The sequence below is a fragment of the Tachyglossus aculeatus genome, chromosome 10, assembly GCF_015852505.1.
Source record: "Tachyglossus aculeatus isolate mTacAcu1 chromosome 10, mTacAcu1.pri, whole genome shotgun sequence".
NCBI classification, from domain to species: Eukaryota; Metazoa; Chordata; class Mammalia; order Monotremata; family Tachyglossidae; genus Tachyglossus; species Tachyglossus aculeatus.
This window is the reverse complement of record NC_052075.1, coordinates 19,397,235-19,414,815: the sequence shown is the minus strand read 5'-3', so window position 1 is coordinate 19,414,815 and position 17,581 is coordinate 19,397,235. Positions and strand designations below refer to the sequence as shown.

At 48.9% G+C, this 17,581-nt stretch overlaps 1 protein-coding gene across 2 annotated transcripts in view; it reads right to left on the bottom strand.

The window, feature by feature from the left end:
- The window catches only part of POLR1A (RNA polymerase I subunit A), an 82,850-nt gene extending 65,592 nt beyond the window's left edge, over positions 1-17,258 (bottom strand). For both annotated transcript variants that reach the window (XM_038752372.1, XM_038752373.1), the window contains exons 1-9: positions 17,126-17,258; positions 10,780-10,984; positions 9,343-9,492; positions 8,058-8,165; positions 7,855-7,940; positions 7,605-7,738; positions 7,020-7,106; positions 5,158-5,266; positions 3,668-3,830 (exon numbers count right to left, since the gene is read on the bottom strand). In XM_038752372.1, coding sequence (XP_038608300.1) covers positions 3,668-3,830; positions 5,158-5,266; positions 7,020-7,106; positions 7,605-7,738; positions 7,855-7,940; positions 8,058-8,165; positions 9,343-9,492; positions 10,780-10,984; positions 17,126-17,202 — 1,119 coding nt within the window. In that variant the 5' untranslated portion in view covers positions 17,203-17,258. The remainder of the gene's footprint in view (positions 1-3,667; positions 3,831-5,157; positions 5,267-7,019; positions 7,107-7,604; positions 7,739-7,854; positions 7,941-8,057; positions 8,166-9,342; positions 9,493-10,779; positions 10,985-17,125) is intronic.
- Positions 17,259-17,581: the final 323 nt, after the last annotated feature.

Genomic DNA, 17,581 nt, shown 5'->3' with positions numbered 1-17,581 from the left:
AAGTACTGTTTAAAAAAAAATTACTTTCAAGCAGGCTGCCATTCCTCACAAAGATACCCTGATGGTAAAAGGAGTTGAAACGGAAGAAGTCAAAGCTTCTTTTAAAGCTGCCGTTGCTATGCAGGACCCCACTGTTTGGCTGCTAAGGAAGCCCCTGAAATATCACTCTCATTACCTCCCTTCCCCTTAAAGCATCACGAGCCCCCTCCATTTTGGGAAACTGCACTCTAGACTCTAAGCTACTTGTGGGCATGGACCGTGTCTACCAACTCTAATAAATAATAATAATAATAATGACGGTATTGTTAACCTTACTATGTGCCAGGCACTGTACTAAGCGCTGGGGTGGAGGCAAGCAAATCAGGTTGGACACGGTCCCTGTCCCACATGGGGCTCACGCTCCCAATCCCCACTTTACAGATGAAGGAAATGAGGACCAGAGAAGAAATGACTTGCCCAGGGTCATACAGCAGGCAAGCGGCAGAGCTGAAATTACAAACCACGACTTCGTCTACTCTCCCAAGCACTAAGTATAGGGCTCTGCACATTGTAAGTGCTCAAAAAATACCACCGATTGACTGATTGATGGGGAAACATATTAAGCGCCCCCATTAAAATCACCAGGGAATCTGTTGGAACAGGAAACAATACATTTGGATGGTTGTTAGATTATAAGCTCCTCAAGGGCAGGGCTATCATTTACCCTTCTGAGTCTCCTCCAAACACTTGACCCAATGCTCTGAAAACAGCAGGGCCTCCGAAAGACACTATTTACAATTTACTCTGATGATCAAGATGGTTTACATTGGCCCTCCCCTTACAGGAGTTTTACATATACTGGCATTTCCTTTCCTTCTCTTCCCCATCGCCCCCCACTCCCTCCGCCCTACCCCCTTCCCCTCCCCACAGCACTTGTGCATATCTGTACATATTTATGACTATTTTTTAATGATGGGTATATAGCTATAATTCTATTTATATCTCTATAATTCTATAATTCTATTCTCACGGTACTGACACCTGTCTACCTGTTTTGTTGTCCGTCTCCCCCTTTCAGCCTGTGAGCCCATTGCTGGGTAGGGACCGTCTCTGTATGTTGCTGATTTGCACGTCCCAAGCGCTTCGTCCGGTGCTCTGCACACAGTGAGCGCTCAATAGATACGACTGGATGAATGAATATAGTAAGCGCTTAAATCTGGTAATTATTATTTTACAGATAATGGAAAGAGGCGCCACCTCATGGCGGATTCTTTGCTCACAGCCCGGAAAGTAGCCAAGACGGTGAAAAATTCAGGCTGCGGGGGTTGGAATAATAATAATAATAATAATAATAATAATAATAATAATAATAATAGCATTTGTTAAGCGCTTACTATGTGCAAAGCACTGTTCTAAGCGCTGGAGGGGGATACAACGTGATCAGGTTGTCCCACGTGGGGCTCACAGTCTTGATCCCCATTTTACAGATGAGGTAACTGCGGCTCAGAGAAGTTAAGTGACCTGCCCAAGGTCACACAGCAGACATGTGGCGGAGCCGGGATTCGAACCCATGACCTCTGACTCCAAAGCCCATGCTCTTTCCACTGAGCCACGCTGCCTCTCTTATCGCACAGGAGTCTGGACAGTAAATCCATCGATGGTACCTATTGAGCTCTTACTGTGCACCGAGCACCGTAATAAGTACTAGGGAGAGTACAAAGCAACAGTTTGGTAGCCAGGTTCTCTGCCCATGACGAGTAAATGGCTAGACTGTGAACCCACTGCTGGGTAGGGACTGTCTCTATATGCTGCCAACTTGTACTTCCCAAGCGCTTAGTACAGTGCTCTGCACACAGTAAGTGCTCAATAAATACGATTGATTGATTGGAGGCAAGGCCAAACGTCAACCGGAAAGGATCATCCCAATGGTGGATCATCCCCCCATCTTACCTCCTTCCCTTCCCCACAGCACCTGTATATATGTATATATGTTTGTACATATTTTTTACTCTATTTATTTTATTTGTACATATCTATTCTATTTATTTTATTTTGTTAGTATGTTTGGTTTTGTTCTCTGTCTCCCCCTTTTAGACTGTGAGCCTACTGTTGGGTAGGGACTGTCTCTATACGTTGCCAATTTGTACTTCCCAAGTGCTTAGTACAGTGCTCTGCACATAATAAGCGCTCAATAAATACGATTGATGATGATGATAATGATCCCAACAGTGGTATTTATTTAGCAAACTACTGTGTGCAGAGCTCTGTACTAAGCTCTTGAGACAGTACAATGTAACAGTGTCTGGCATATAGTAAGCATTTAAAAAAGCCCAGGTCCTTCCCCTGGCCTCAAATGCCCCCCCTCCACACATCAATCGTATTTATTGAGCGCTTACTATGTGCAGAGCACTGTACTAAGCGCTTACACACCTGCCCAACTAGCTCTCTTCCTCCCTTCAAAGCCCTACTGAGAGCTCACCTCCTCCAGGAGGCCTTCCCACACTGAGCCCCCTTTTTCCTCTCCTCCTCCCCATCCCCCCCACCCTACCTCCTTCCCCTCCCCACAGCACCTGTATATATGTTTGTATAGATTTATTACTCTATTTATTTCACGTGTACATATTTACTACTCTATTTTGTTAATGATGTGCATACAGCTATAATTGTATCTATCTATTCTGACGGTTTTAACAGTAATAATAACGATGGTATTTGTTAAGCGCGTACTATGTGCAAAGCAGGTTTTGACACCTGTCTACATGTTTTGTTTCGCTGTCTGTCTCCCCCTTCTAGACTGTGAGCCCGCTGTTGGGTTGGGACCGTCTCTATATGTTGCCGACTTGGACTTCCCAAGCGCTTGGTCCAGTGCTCTGCACGCGGCAAGCGCTCAATAAATACGACTGAATGAACGAAGCAGCGTGGCTCGGTGGAAAAGAGCCCGGGCTTGGGACTCAGGGGTCATGGGGTTCAAATCCCGGCTCCGCCACTTGCCAGCTGCGTGACTTTGGGCAAGTCACTTCACTTCTCTGGGCCTCAGTTTCCTCAGCTGTAAAATGGGGATGAAGACTGGGAGCCCCACGTGGGACAAACTGATCGCCTTGTATTCCCCCCGGGCGCTTAGAACAGTGCTTTGCACATCGTAAGCGCTTAATAAATGCCATTCAAAAAAAAAAAATGAATGACTATCAGACGGGGAAAAAAAAAAAAGCCTGAATCTAGCATGAACCCCCCCGGAAAAAAACACACATCCACTCACTATTTCCCTCTCTCTCTCTCTCACATGTGCGCGCAGAAACACAAACACAACTTTCTCTCTCGCCAGTTTGCGCGCAGACACATATATACAGCCCTCCCGCCCCTTCCTCCCACACCGGCCACCATCTCCCCCAAACCCCTAGGCATCGGGGAATACAAGGTGATCGGTTTGTCCCCCGGGGGGCTCACAGTCTTCATCCCTATTTTACAGCGGAGGAAACTGAGGCCCAGTGAAGTGACTTGCCCACAGTCACCCGGCATGGGATTTGAACCCATGACCTCTGACTCCAAAGCCCGGGCTCTTTCCCGCTGAGCCACGCTGCTTCGTTCATCGCCCACCCCCCGGCTTGCCGGCTTCCGAAACGCTTCGACTCCGGGCCCGGCTCCGCGGACCTCCTACTCCTCAACCGATGCCCCGAGGGGCGGCCCCGACCTTTTCGGCGGCCGTCTCCGCCGTCTCCCGACACAGCTTCTTTTCTCGGGCCATCAGAGCCAGAAGCTTCTGGATCAGCTCCACGTCCTTCATGACGGCCTGCAGGTTGACCGTCTGACCGTTGGTAAACATCTGGTCCCCTAGGCGATTGACGGGGCGGTACCTAGGAGGGAACGGTTGGCACTCCAGCTCTGCTCATTCCCCTCTGGTAACGACCGGCCGGACGTTCATTCGGCCCATCGTATTTATTCTGCGCTTAGCCGAGCGCTGTACTAAGTGCTCGGGAAAGTACGATGGGCAGACACGTTCCCTACCCACAGTGAGCTTAAAGCTGGGGAGACAGACGTCAATACAAATAAATGACAGAAACGGACAAAAGGGCTTTGGGGCTGGGAGGAGGTAGAACAAAGACGGCAAGTCAGGGCGATGCAGAAGGGAGTGGGAGAAGAGGAAAGGGAGCAGTCCCATCGACCAGCCAGCGGAGAATCAATCAATCATATTTATTGAGCGCTTACTGTGTGCAGAGCACTGTACTAAGCGCTTGGCAACATATAGAGACGGTCCCTACCCAACAGTGGGCTCACAGTCTAAAAGAGAAGTGACGTGGCCTGCTGCAAAGAGAACAGGCAGGGAGTCGGAGGACCCGGGTTTTAATCCCAGCTCTACCAATCGCTTGCTGTGTGACCTTCGGCGAGTTACTTCACTGTGCCTCGGTTACCTGGTCCTTAAAATGAGGATTAAACCCTCCTCCCTCCAGCTTTGACTGTGAGCCCCATGTGGGACAGGGACTGTGCCCAACTACCCCTCAGCGTTTAACAAACACCATCAAAAAAACCCCCCAAGACGAAGGTAGTTTTTAATTATTCCTTAATGCGGAGGACTGAACTCAGCGCTTGGGAAAGTACAACAAATTTAGTAAACTACACCTCTGTCCTGAAGGACCTGGCGGTCAGCTGGGGAGGCAGACATTAAAGTACACTAGGGATAAGGGAAACGATAGATTTTACGAATATCTGCGTAAGTAGTGTGGGGTTGGGATGAGCATCAGAGTGTTTAAGGGGTACACAGCCAAGTGCAGAGTCGATTCATTCATTCAAACGTATTTACTGAGCGCCTGTGTGTGAAGCACTGTGCTGAGAAACTGGGAGACTACAATTTAAAACAGACACATTCCGACCACAACGAGCTCACAGTCTAATGGGGGAGACAGACGTTAGTACATCATCAATCGTATTTATTGAGCGCTTACTGGGTGCAGACCACTGTACTAAGCGCTCGGGAAGTACAAGTTGGCAACCCATAGAGACGGTCCCTACCCAACAGTGGGCTCACAGTCTAAAAAGTACATATAAATAAATAAACGAAGACGGGAAGAGTGGCAACTTCTCCCCCACTTTCCCCCCTACCACCGACCCAGCTTCTCTGACGGCCAACACGGCAACATCCCGTCCCCGCCCCCCCCTTCCAAATGCGCGGCTCGGGGACGTTACCTGGACGGCGGGACCACCACGAGGTCTAAGAAGAACATTTCCGGGTTGAAGCCCGCCTCCACGTTCTCCGTGATTTCAATTCTTGAGAAGAGGTGATTCAGAAAGAAACCTTCAAATCAAAGCAGGGTGGCGTCAACCAAGCACCACACGACCGGGGAGGGGTCTCGGCCTTGGGAGGGGACAGAAGCCCCTGGGGCTGCGGGCCCGACACGCTACCACTTATCCTTCTTGGCCTTGGCTGTCCTTTCGCTAAAATGCCATTATTGGGAGGATGTTAATCTGTTTATTGTTCTACTGTACTCTCCCAAGATCAATCAATCGTATTTATTGAGTGCTTACTGTGTGCAGAGCGCTGTACTAAGCGCTTGGGAAGCACAAGATGGCAACATATAGAGACGGTCCCTACCCAACAGTGGGCTCACAGTCTAAAAGGGGGAGACAGAGAACAAAACCAAACATACTAACAAAATAAAATAAACAGAATAGATAGGTACAAGTAAAATAAATAAATAAAGAGTAATAAATATGTACAGACATACATACATATAGACCAAAAAGGGTACGCTTTCGGTGGAGGAAATCTTCCCTTTCAAGGAAACTGCTGGAGCTTTTATGGTTTTTGTTCATGTCAATGAGGAGAGGGAAGAGGAAAAAGAGGAGGAAGGGAGAAATGATGGTATCTGTTAAGTGCTTACTATGTGCTAGGCACTGTACTAAGCACTGGGGTGGATACAAGCAAATCAAGTTGGACACAGTCCCTGTCCCACGTGGGGCTCACAGTCTCAATCCCCATTTTCCAGATGAGGTCACTGAGGCCCAGTAAGGTGAATAACAATAATAATAATGATGCTGGTATTTGTTAAGCGCTTACTATGTGCCAAGCACCGTTCTAAGCGCTGGGGTAGATACAAGGTCATCAGGCTGTCCCACGTGGGGCTCACAGTCTTCATCCCCATTTTACAGATGTGGTCACTGAGGCCCAGAGAGGTAACAACAATAATAAACTCAAAACGCTTAGTACGGTGCTCTGCACACAATAAGCTCTCAATAAATATGACTGACTAGTCCCAAGAGTTTAGTACAGTACTCTACCCACAGTAAGAGCTCAACAAATATGACTGACTGATCCCAAGCGCCTAGTATTATGTTCTACACATAATAAACACTCAGTTAATACCACTGATGGATTGATACAATCCCACCTTTCATAACAGAGCCGCCTCTGAACGGACGCTCTCAGAGGGCAGGGCCAAGGGCGTAGTGAGCTATGTTTTACTATTAATAATAATATTAATAATGACAGTGGTATTTGTTAAGGGCTTAATATATGCCAAACACTAAGGTAAACACTGGGGTAGATACAAGATAAATGGGTCCCACATGGGGCTCACGGTGTAAGTAGGAGGTTTTGTTCTCTGTCTCCCCCTTCTAGACTGTGAGCCCACTGTTGGGTAGGGACCGTCTCTATGTACTTCCCAAGCGCTTAGTACAGTGCTCTGCACACAGTAAGCGCTCAATAAATACGATTGATTGATTGACTGAATCCTCGAGAACAGGTACTGAATCTTCACTCTGCAGGTGAGGGAACTGAGGCCCGGAGAAGTGAAATGACGAACCCAAGGTCACCCAGCAGACAAGCGGCGGGGCCAGGATTGGAACTCAGGTCCGCTGAGTCCCAGGCCTGGGCTTTTTCCACTAGGCCATGCTGCATTTTAAGTGCGCCTAGGACCCCAGGAAGAAATCTGACAATACAGAGCGGGTCCAAGCCTCCACCCTGCAGTGACCAGCGCTCGACATGGAGGAAAAACGGGAAGGGTGGTGAGGAGCTTCCCAACCGAGTAGGAAGGAAACTTGAATTTTACCTTCGTTCTCCCACAGGGCCACGATGTGGTCTCGGGCTGTGTCGGGAGTCAGGTAGCCTCGTCTTCCCAACTGAGCGTCATCGATAGCTGGGGATGGAAGTAAACCACAGGCTCCGGCGAAAGCTTTCCACTCGCTCTGACCCTCTTGAGGCCACCGAGTTAGTGCCACACACACCCCCGGCGGCGTCCACCATGGCACCCGAAAGGGCCTGGGAGGAGTGGACTGAGAAGTGGGCAGCCAGAGGGTCAAAAAGCGAGGGGTGAGGTGGTGAGAGGAGAGTTAACGGAGGAGGTACCAAGCTCTAAAGATCCCCCTCACCCGCCCCCACAACACGCTTGAAGAACACCTCACGGATGGCGAGATTCAGAGTACGCGTGTGACTGAAATGGCCCCCGCGGGAACCTCAGACCGGACCGCCCCACGCATCCACCATCCTCTTGGGCACCGTCTGCAGCGCCTGGCATTGTTTTCCCTTTCGTCCCTGTCTCACAATCCTCACGAAGCCTCTGTCCGAAGGGCTTTCCCACGATCGACAAACTGCCAGCTTCTTCCGGGGGTGGGGGATTGATCTGGGGGCAGCTTACCTGAGGACGGTTGGGTCTTCTCCTGGTCCTTTTCTGAGTCCTTCGCGGATTTCTTGGACTTCCTGCGGGCCACTCCCGGGTAGGTGACCGTCAGCTTGCTGTTGTGCTCTTTTCGCACCAGCGACCGCCCAGTCCTGGCGGGGAGGGGAGGCGGGAGGGGGAAGAACGGCGTCGGGGAACAGCAGTGGCGGGGGTTCGGCCGCGGGGCCGCCGCGGCGGGGAAGGGAGGCCGACCGCCGGGGGTACTCACTTGCAGTGAGGGCATCGCTTGGAGGTCATGCTCGACTTCCAGAAATGGGCGATCAGCGTTCTCTTGCTCTCGCACACGTTTTTCACCTGGAAAACCAAAAGCCAAGACCGGAAAGCATCGCCGCGCCGGGCCCGGTTCCGGTCCGGGATCGGGACCGAGCGCGTCTGAATGCGGGGTGACCGACGGGTGCCCCCCTTACTCACTTGAGAGCCCTGGGATCCCAGCGGGTTGTTGTCCAGTAGTTCCCTCGTGTACTGCTCCAATTCATCCTGAATCTCGGTGGCGGAGGCATTAGGATTTTCTTCTAAAAACTGGAAAGACAAAGGGGAAATCCGTGTCCTTTGGGCCACGGTTCAGCTGAGAGGGAAGCAGCGTGGCCTAGTGGGTAGGGCACGGGCCTGGGAATCCTAAGCACTACTAACAACTGGGGTAGGTGCAAGCTAATCAGAATGGTCACTGTTCCCGTCCCGCGTGGGGCTCACAGCCTTAATCCCCGTTTCACAGACGAGGTAACCGAGGCCCAGAGAAGTGAAGTGACTTGCCCAGGGTCACGCAGCAAGCAGGCACCAGAGTCGGGATTAGAACCTAGGTCCTGAGCCCCAGACCTGGGCTCCGTCCGTTAGGCCATGTTGTTTCTCAGCTTCCTGAGTTGGCTTTCCCTGGGAGAAGTACTGCTCTTTCTGGAATTGTTTTAACACTGCCCCTCTCCCCCACCCTAGGGTCCAGGATAAAATTTGACCTGATTATCCTTTAAAGGGGGAAAAAAAAAATCGGTTTTGGGGTGGGGAAACCATGCCAGGCCTCATCTCAGAGCCAGAAAGCTGCTCTTGAAACTCTGTTGCCCTGTAAGTCTGCCAAGTGCTTAGTACGGTGCTCCGCACCCGGGAAGTGTTCAGTAAATACCGCTGACTGACTGAGCCCCTTCGTGCAGAGAGCTAGGCCTCAGATACTGGGGCGACCTCCGCATTCCCTCTTCCCCAACATCTCCCCCCGGGAAGGGAGCCGGCTGGAAGGCCTCCTCGGGTGAGGGGTGGATCTGGTTGGGGGAAGCCTAAAGGTGCTGCCCTGGAGCCATTTCTCCTCCCACCCGCGTCTTCTGACGCCTCAGCTTCTGGCCGCTTAAATAACAATAATAATAATAATAATATTTGTTAAGCGCTTCCCATGTGCCAGGCACCGTACTAAGCGCTGGGGTGGATACAGGCAGATCGGGTTGGACACGGTCCCCGTCCCAGTTGGGGCTCCCAGTCTCCCCCTTTTAGACCGGGAGCCCACTGTTGGGTAAGGACCGTCTCTATATGTTGCCAATTTGTACTTCCCAAGCGCTTAGTACAGTGCTCTGCACATAGTGAGCGCTCAGTAAATACGACTGATGATTGATGATGAGGGCCCCGAGGCCCAGAGAGGTGAAGTGACTCGTCCGAGGTCACCCGGCGTGCCCTCCCGCCTCCCGGCCCCAGCCCGCGCGGCAGGCGACCCCCCCCCTACCCGGCTGAGGGTGGCCTCCAGCTCGTAGACCCCCTGGAGGGCCCCCACTTCCAGGACCCGCAGCTGGCAGAGCAGGAGGTGGATCACGGGGCGAGGGCACGTCAGCAGGTGGCAGTTCAAGCAGGAGCCGCGGATCAGGAGGAAGAGTTTCTGGACAGGGAAGACAAGGCGGGGGGGGGGGGGGTGACAGGACCGTTCCAGGTGGACTGAGCGCCACAAGGGAACATCACAGAGGCGATGAAGGCCGTGCAAAAAATCAAGCGAGGAAAGCGCCGTCTCCTCTTTCTCTTCTCCCGGGCCTGGAATGCCCTCCCTCTGCCCATCTCTTCCTCCCTTCAAGGCCCTACTGAGAGCTCACCTCCTCCAGGAGGTCTTCCCAGACTGAGCCCCTTCCTTCCTCTCCCCCTCGTCCTCCTCTCCATTCCCCATCTTACCTCCTTCCCTTCCCCACAGCACCTATATATATGTATATATGTTTGTACATATTTATTACTCTATTTACTTACTTATTTTACTTGTACATATCTATTCTATTTATTTTATTTTGTTAGTATGTTTGGTTCTGTTCTCTGTCTCCCCCTTCTAGGCTGTGAGCCCACTGTTGGGTAGGGACTGTCTCTATATGATGCCAATTGGTACTTTCCAAGCACTTAGTACAGTGCTCTGCACACAGTAAGCGTTCAATAAATACAATTGATTGATTGATTCCCCCTCCTCATGCTTAGACTGGAAGCTCTAAGGCTCTACTGGGATTTTATCTCTTGCTTATTTGGTGATATGGCCCCCTCTTTCCTCTCCCCCTCCTTCCCCTCTCCATCCCCACCACCTTACCTCCTTCCCTTCCCCACAGCACCTGTATATATATATATATATATATATATATACACACATATATATGTATGTATATATATACATGCATATATACATATATATATGTATGTATATATATACATACATATATGTATGTATATATATACATACATATATACATATATATATACACATACATATATACATATACATATATAAGTTTGTACGGATTTATTACTCTATTTTACTTGTACATATCTATTCTATTTATTTTATTTGGTTAATATGTTTTGTTCTATTCTCTGTCTCCCCCTTCTAGACTGTGAGCCCACTGTTGGATAGGGACCGTCTCTAGATGTTGCCAACTTGTACTTCCCAAGCACTTAGTAGAGTGCTCTGCACACAGTAAGCGCTCAATAAATACGACTGAATGAGTGAATGAATTCTACAGGCGAGGGAACCGAGGCACAGAGCAGCGAAGTGACTTTCCCACGGCAGACAAGTGGCGGGGCCGGGATTAGAAGCCACCACTGTCTGAGTCCCAGGCCGGGGCTCTATCCGCCGGGCCAGAAAAGGCGGTCCCTCCGGGCCACCTCCTCCGCGGAGCCCCCCGGGGCTTGCAGGTACCTCGAAGAAGAGGGGGTTGTAGACGGTGAGGGGCAGGTCGATGTGGCCCAGGTGTCCGGGGCAGTTCTGGAAGTCCTGCGTGCAGGTGGAGCACACCTCCTTGTTGTCGGCCGGCCCCAGGGACAGGTCGTACAGCCCGTTCGGCGCCGGGTTCCCCACGCCGTCCAGGTAGCGGGGGTTGGTGATGGATTTCACGCTCAGTTTCCTGAGGAGAAAGGACACGGAGAAGCGGGCCGAGTCGGAGAAATCCCCTGCGCTGAGCGCTTCCCTGGCTCGCTCCGTGCTCTGCACACAGTAAGCGCTCAATAAACGCGGCCGACTGATTCCCGGCCCACACGTGTCATCTGTGGCGGGCGCGTACGTGTAACACGGCGAACATTCAATCGAATTTATCGAGTGCTTACCGTGTGCGCAGCACTGCACTGAGCACACGGGAAGGGTACGGTAATAATAAGGATGGTATTTGTTAATCAATCAATCAATCAATCGTATTTATTGAGCGCTTACTGTGTGCAGGGCACTGTACTAAGCACTTGGGAAGTACAAGCTGGCAACGTATAGAGACGGTCCCTACCCAACAGTGGGCTCACAGTCTAGAAGGGGGAGAAAGAGGACAAAACCGAATATACTAACAAAATAAAATCAATCAATCGTATTTATTGGGTGCTTACTGTGTGCAGAGCACTGGACTAAGCGCTTGGGAAGTACAAGTTGGGTAAACAGAATAGATAGGTACAAGTAAAATAAGCGCTTTCTACGTGCCAAGCACTGTTCTGAGTACTGGGGTAGATACAAGGTCATCATCATCATCATCAATCGTATTTATTGAGCGCTTACTATGCGCAGAGCACTGTACTAAGCGCTTGGGAAGTACAAATTGGCAACATCTAGAGACGGTCCCTACCCAACAGTGGGCTCACAGTCTAAAAGGGGGAGACAGAGAACAAAACCAAATATACTAACAAAATAAAATCAATCAATCGTATTTATTGAGCGCTTACTGTGTGCAGAGCACCGTACTAAGCGCTTGGGAAGTACAAGTTGGGTAAACAGAATAGATAGGTACAAGTAAAATAAGCGCTTTCTACGTGCCAAGCACTGTTCTGAGTACTGGGGTAGATACAAGGTCATCATTATCATCACCAATCGTATTTATTGAGCGCTTACTATGTGCAGAGCACTGTACTAAGCGCTTGGGAAGTACAAGTTGGTAACATCTAGAGACAGTCCCTACCCACCAGTGGGCTCACAGTCTAAAAGGGGGAGACGGAGAACAAAACCAAACATACTAACAAAATAAAATAAATAGAATAGATAGGTACAAGTAAAATAGAGTAATAAATATGTTGTCCCACGTAATAATAATAATAGCAATGATATTTATTAAGCGCTCACTATGTGCAAAGCACTGTTCTAAGCGCTGGGGAGGTTACAAGGTGATCGGGTTGCAGGGCTCACGGTCTTAATCCCCGTTTTACAGATGGGGCAACTGAGACCCAGAGAAGTGAAGGGACTTCTCCAGAGTCACACGGCGGATAAGTGGCGGAGCCGGGATTAGAACCCAGGACCTCTGACGCCCAAGCCCGGGCTCTTTCCACTGAGCCACGCTGCTTCTGACGGACGAATGTGAAATAGGAGCACGCACTACGCTCACGTCTGCCAGTCAATAGTATTTACTAAGCACTTACTGTACGCAGAGCACTGCACTGAGTGCTTGGAAGAGTAGGGACTGTCTCTATATGTTGCCAATTTGTACTTCCCAAGCGCTTAGTACAGTGCTCTGCACATAGTAAGCGCTCAATAAATACGATTGATGATGATGATGATAATAAACAGACATATTCCATGCTCACAATGAGTTTAAATCAATCAATCAATCGTATTTATTGAGCGCTTACTGTGTGCAGAGCACTGTACTAAGCGCTTGGGAAGTCCAAGTTGGCAACATATAGAGACGGTCCCTACCCAACAGTGGGCTCACAGTCTAAAAGTCTAGACGTCATGGGTTCTAATCCCGGTTCTGCTACTTCTCTGCCGTGACCTTGGGCAAGCCACTTCACTCCTCTGGGCCTCAGTTCCCTCATCTGTAAAATGGGGAATTGAGATTGTGAGCCCATACGGGACAGGGACCGTGTCCAACCCGATTTGCTTGTATCCACCCCAGTGCTTAGAACGGTGGCCGGCACATAGCGAGCGCTTAAAATATACCACTATTATTACTATTATCATTATTATTATCGTTATTATATCCACCCACACCAGCGCTTATAACAATTCCTGGCCCATAGTAAGCACTTAACAATAGCATCATTAGTATTACTAATAATAACAATAGCATTTATTAACAAAGCACTGTTCTAAGTGCTGGGGAGGTTACAAGGTGATCAGGTTGTCCCATGGGGGGGCTCACCGTCTTCATCCCCATTTTACAGATGAGGTAATTGAGGCACAGAGACGTTAAGTGACTTGCCCAAAGACACACAGCTGACACTTGGCGGAGCCGGGATTTGAACCCATGACCTCTGGCTCCAAAGCCCGGGCTCTTTCCAATGAGCCACGCTGCTTCTACTATTATTACTACTGTATCAACCCCAGCGCTTGGGACATTGCCGGGCACATAGCAAGCGTTTATACCATCATCATCATCATTAGTATTACTAATAATAATAATAGCACTTATTAAGCGCTTACTATGTGCAAAGCACTGTTCTAAGCGCTGGGGAGGTTACAAGGTGATCAGGTTGCCCCATGGGGGGGCTCACCGTCTTCATCCCCATTTTACAGATGAGGTAACTGAGGCACAGAGAAGTTAAGTGACTTGCCCAAAGTCACCCAGCCGACACTTGGCGGGGCCGGGATTTGAACCCATGACCTCTGGCTCCAAAGCCCGGGCTCTTTCCAATGAGCCACGCTGCTTCTACTATTATTACTACTGTATCAACCCCAGCGCTTGGAACATTGCCGGGCACATAGCAAGTGTTTATACCATCATCATCATCATTATTATTATCATTATTATTATTATTATTATTATATCAACCCCAGCGCTTATAACAATGCCTGACCCATAGTAAGCACTTACCAGTACCATCATTAGTATTATTACTATTATTATTACTATTACTATTATTATTACTATTATTACTACTGCATCCGCCCCAGCGCTTGGAACGGTGTCGGGCACATAGTAAGCATTTATACCATCATAATTATTACTATTATTAGTACTGTCACCATCCCAGCGCTTAGAACAGTCCCATAGTTAGCGCTTAACAAATACCATCATTACTATTACTGTTATTATTATTGTTTCCATCCCAACGCTTAGAAGAGTGCCTGGCACATAGTAAGCGCTTACCAAATACCATCATTACTATTATTACTAGAAGGGGAGATTTACTTATTTTATTTTATTTTACTTATTTTATACTTCAAATATTTATTTACTTTATTTACTTTTAATATTTATTTATTTATTTTGCTTGTACATATCTGTTCTATTTATTTTATTTTGTTAGTATGTTGGGTTTTGTTCTCTGTCTCCCCCTTTTAGACTGTGAGCCCGCTGTTGGGTAGGGACCGCCTCTCTATGTTGCCAAGTTGTACTTCCCAAGCGCTTAGTACAGTGCTCTGCACATAGTAAGCGCTCAATAAATACGATTGATGGTGATGATGGACGTGATTACAAAGATGTAGGGAGACAGACGTAAATAGAAATAAATTACAGAGATGTGCAGAAATGCTGTGGGGCTGGAAGGGGGGATGAATAAAGGGAGCAAGTCAGGGCAAGTCTGTGCACCATGACAACTGGAAAATAATAATAATAATAATAATAATAATGTTGGCATTTATTAAGCGCTTACTATGTACAAAGCACTGTTCTAAGTGCTGGGAAGGTTACAAGGCGATCAGGTTGTCCCGCGGGGGGCTCACAGTCTTCATCCCCATTTTCCAGATGAGGGAACTGAGGCCCAGAGAAGTGAAGTGACTTGCCCAAAGTCACCCAGCTGACAAGTGGCGGGGCCGGGATTTGAACCCATGACCTCGGACTCCCAAGCCCGGGCTCTTTTCCACAGAGCCACGCTGCTTCTCTGCTTGGCTCAATGGAAGCAGCTTGGCTTGATTGATTAGCGCTTAGAATAGTACTTGACACATAGTAAGCGTTTAACTTGTACTCCCCAATTGCTTAATACAGTGCTCTGCACATACTAAGCGCTCACTAAATACGATTGATTGACTGATTAGCGCTTAGAACAGCGCTTGACATATAGTAAGCACTTAACTTGTCCTCCCCAAGCGCTTAATACAGTGCTCTGCACATAGTAAGCGCTCAATAAATCCGATTGATTGATTGATTAGCGCTTAGAACAGTGCTTGACACATAGTAAGCGCTTAACTTGTACTCCCCAAGCGATTAATACAGTGCTGTGCACACAGTAAGCGCTCAATAAATCCGACTGATGATTGATTAGCGCTTAGAACAGTGCTTGACGCATAGTAAGCACTTAACTTGTACTCCCCAAGCGATTAACACAGTGCTCTGCACACAATTAGCGCTCAATAAATCTGATTGAGTGATTAGCGCTTAGAACAGTGCTTGACACATAGTAAGTGCTTAACTTGTACTCCCCAAGCCCTTAATACAGTGCTCTGCACATAGTAAGCACTCAATACGATTGATTGATTAGCGCTTAGAACAGTGCTTGACACATAGTGAGCGCTTAACTTGTACTCCCCCAGCGCTTAATACAGTGCTCTGCACATAGTAAGCGCTCAATAAATACGATTGATTAGCACTTAGAACAGTGCTTGACGCATAGTAAGCGCTTAACTTGTACTCCCCGAGCGCTTAATACAGTGCTCTGCACATAGTAAGTGCTCAATAAATACGATTGATTAGCGCTTAGAACAGTGTTTGACGCATAGTAAGCGCTTAACTTGTATTCCCCAAGCGCTTAATACAGTACTCTGCACATAGTAAGCGCTCACTAAATACGATTGATTGGTTGATTAGCCCTTAGAACAGTGCTTGACACATAGTAAGCGCTGAACTTGTGCTCCCCGAGCGCTTAGTACAGTGCTCGGCACATAGTAAGCGCTCAATAAACACGATTGATTAGCGCTTAGAACAGTGCTTGACACATAGTAAGCGCTTAACTTGTGCTCCCCAAGTGCTTAATACAGTGCTCTGCACATAGTAAGCGCTCAGTACAATTGATTAGCGCTTAGAACAGTGCTTGACACATAGTAAGCGTTGAACTTGTACTCCCCAAGCGCTTAATACAGTGCTCTGCACACGGTAAGTGCTCAATAAATACGACTGATTGATTGATTAGCGCTTAGAACAGTGCTTGACACATAGTAAGCGTTGAACTTGTACTCCCCAAGCGCTTAATACAGTGCTCTGCACACGGTAAGTGCTCAATAAATACGATTGATTGATTGATTAGCGCTTAGAACAGTGCTTGACACATAGTAAGCGCTTAATACAGTGCTCTGCACATAGTAAGCGCTCAATAAATCCGATTGATTGATCAGCGCTTAGAACAGTGCTTGACACATAGTCAGCAATTAACTTGTGCTCCTCGAGCGCTTAGTACAGTGCTCTGTACATAGTAAGCGCTCAATAAATCCGATTGATTGATTGATTAGCGCTTAGAACAGTGCTTGACGCATAGTAAGCGCTTAACTTCTATTGCCCAAGCGCTTAGTACAGTGCTCTGCACACAGTAAGCGCTCAATTCCATTGATTGATTAGCGCTTAGAACAGTGCCTGACACATAGTAAGCGCTTAATACAGTGCTCTGCACATAGTAAGCGCTCAATAAATCCGATTGATCGATTGATTAGCGCTTAGAACAGTGCTTGACACATAGTAAGCGCTTAACTTGTGCTCCCCAAGCGCTTAGTACAGTGCTCCGCACACAGTAAGCGCTCAATGGGTTCAAATCCCAGCTACGCCACTTGTCAGCTGGGTGACTTTGGGCAAGTCACTCCACTTCTCTGGGCCTCAGTTCCCTCATCTGGAAAATGGGGATGAAGACTGTGAGCCCCCCGCGGGACAACCTGATCACCTTGTAACCTTCCCAGCGCTTAGAACAGTGCTTTGCACATAGTAAGCGCTTAACAAATGCCATCATCATCGATAAATCCGACTGAATGAGCGAACGCCATCATTATAATTATTAGTGGTAGCACGAGGCCTCCTGGGAGGCCGAACTACGTTTCCCGAAAGCCCCCGCGCGGGCGGCCCCCATTGGCTGGGGGAGCCGCAAGGCCTGCCGGGAGTTGTAGTCTCCCGGCTCGGGCCTCACGCCAGCCCCCCTCACCCCCCAGCATCCCGAACCTGATTTCCTCGGCCGAGTACATCCCAAAGGAAACTCCCTTCAGCCGCCGCCATGGCACATCCTTGAACACCAACATGTCCGGGCCCCGGGACGGGAAGACGACGGGAGAGTCACGACGATGGCGGCGACGGGACGGAGCGGCCGGTCCTTCCCTCGGGCCACGCCGACGCTCCGCGCGACCGCGTTCTGCGCCTGCGCGACCCCGCTCTGCGCCTGCGCGGGGCGGAGCGCGAGCCCGCCTCGGACCGTACCACTTTCAAGGAGGGGGACGACGATAGTCCAACCTCACCCCCGACCTCGTCCCTTTTAAAAAAATTAATTAGAATAATTAATTAATTAATTAACAGCATTAATTTATATAAGAGACAATAATTTAGGCCCCGGTCTGGCCCTTTGTAATGCTAGAAAAAGCTGGAGAACGTGCCCCTTCCCCCCGTTGCGTAGATGGACTCGTC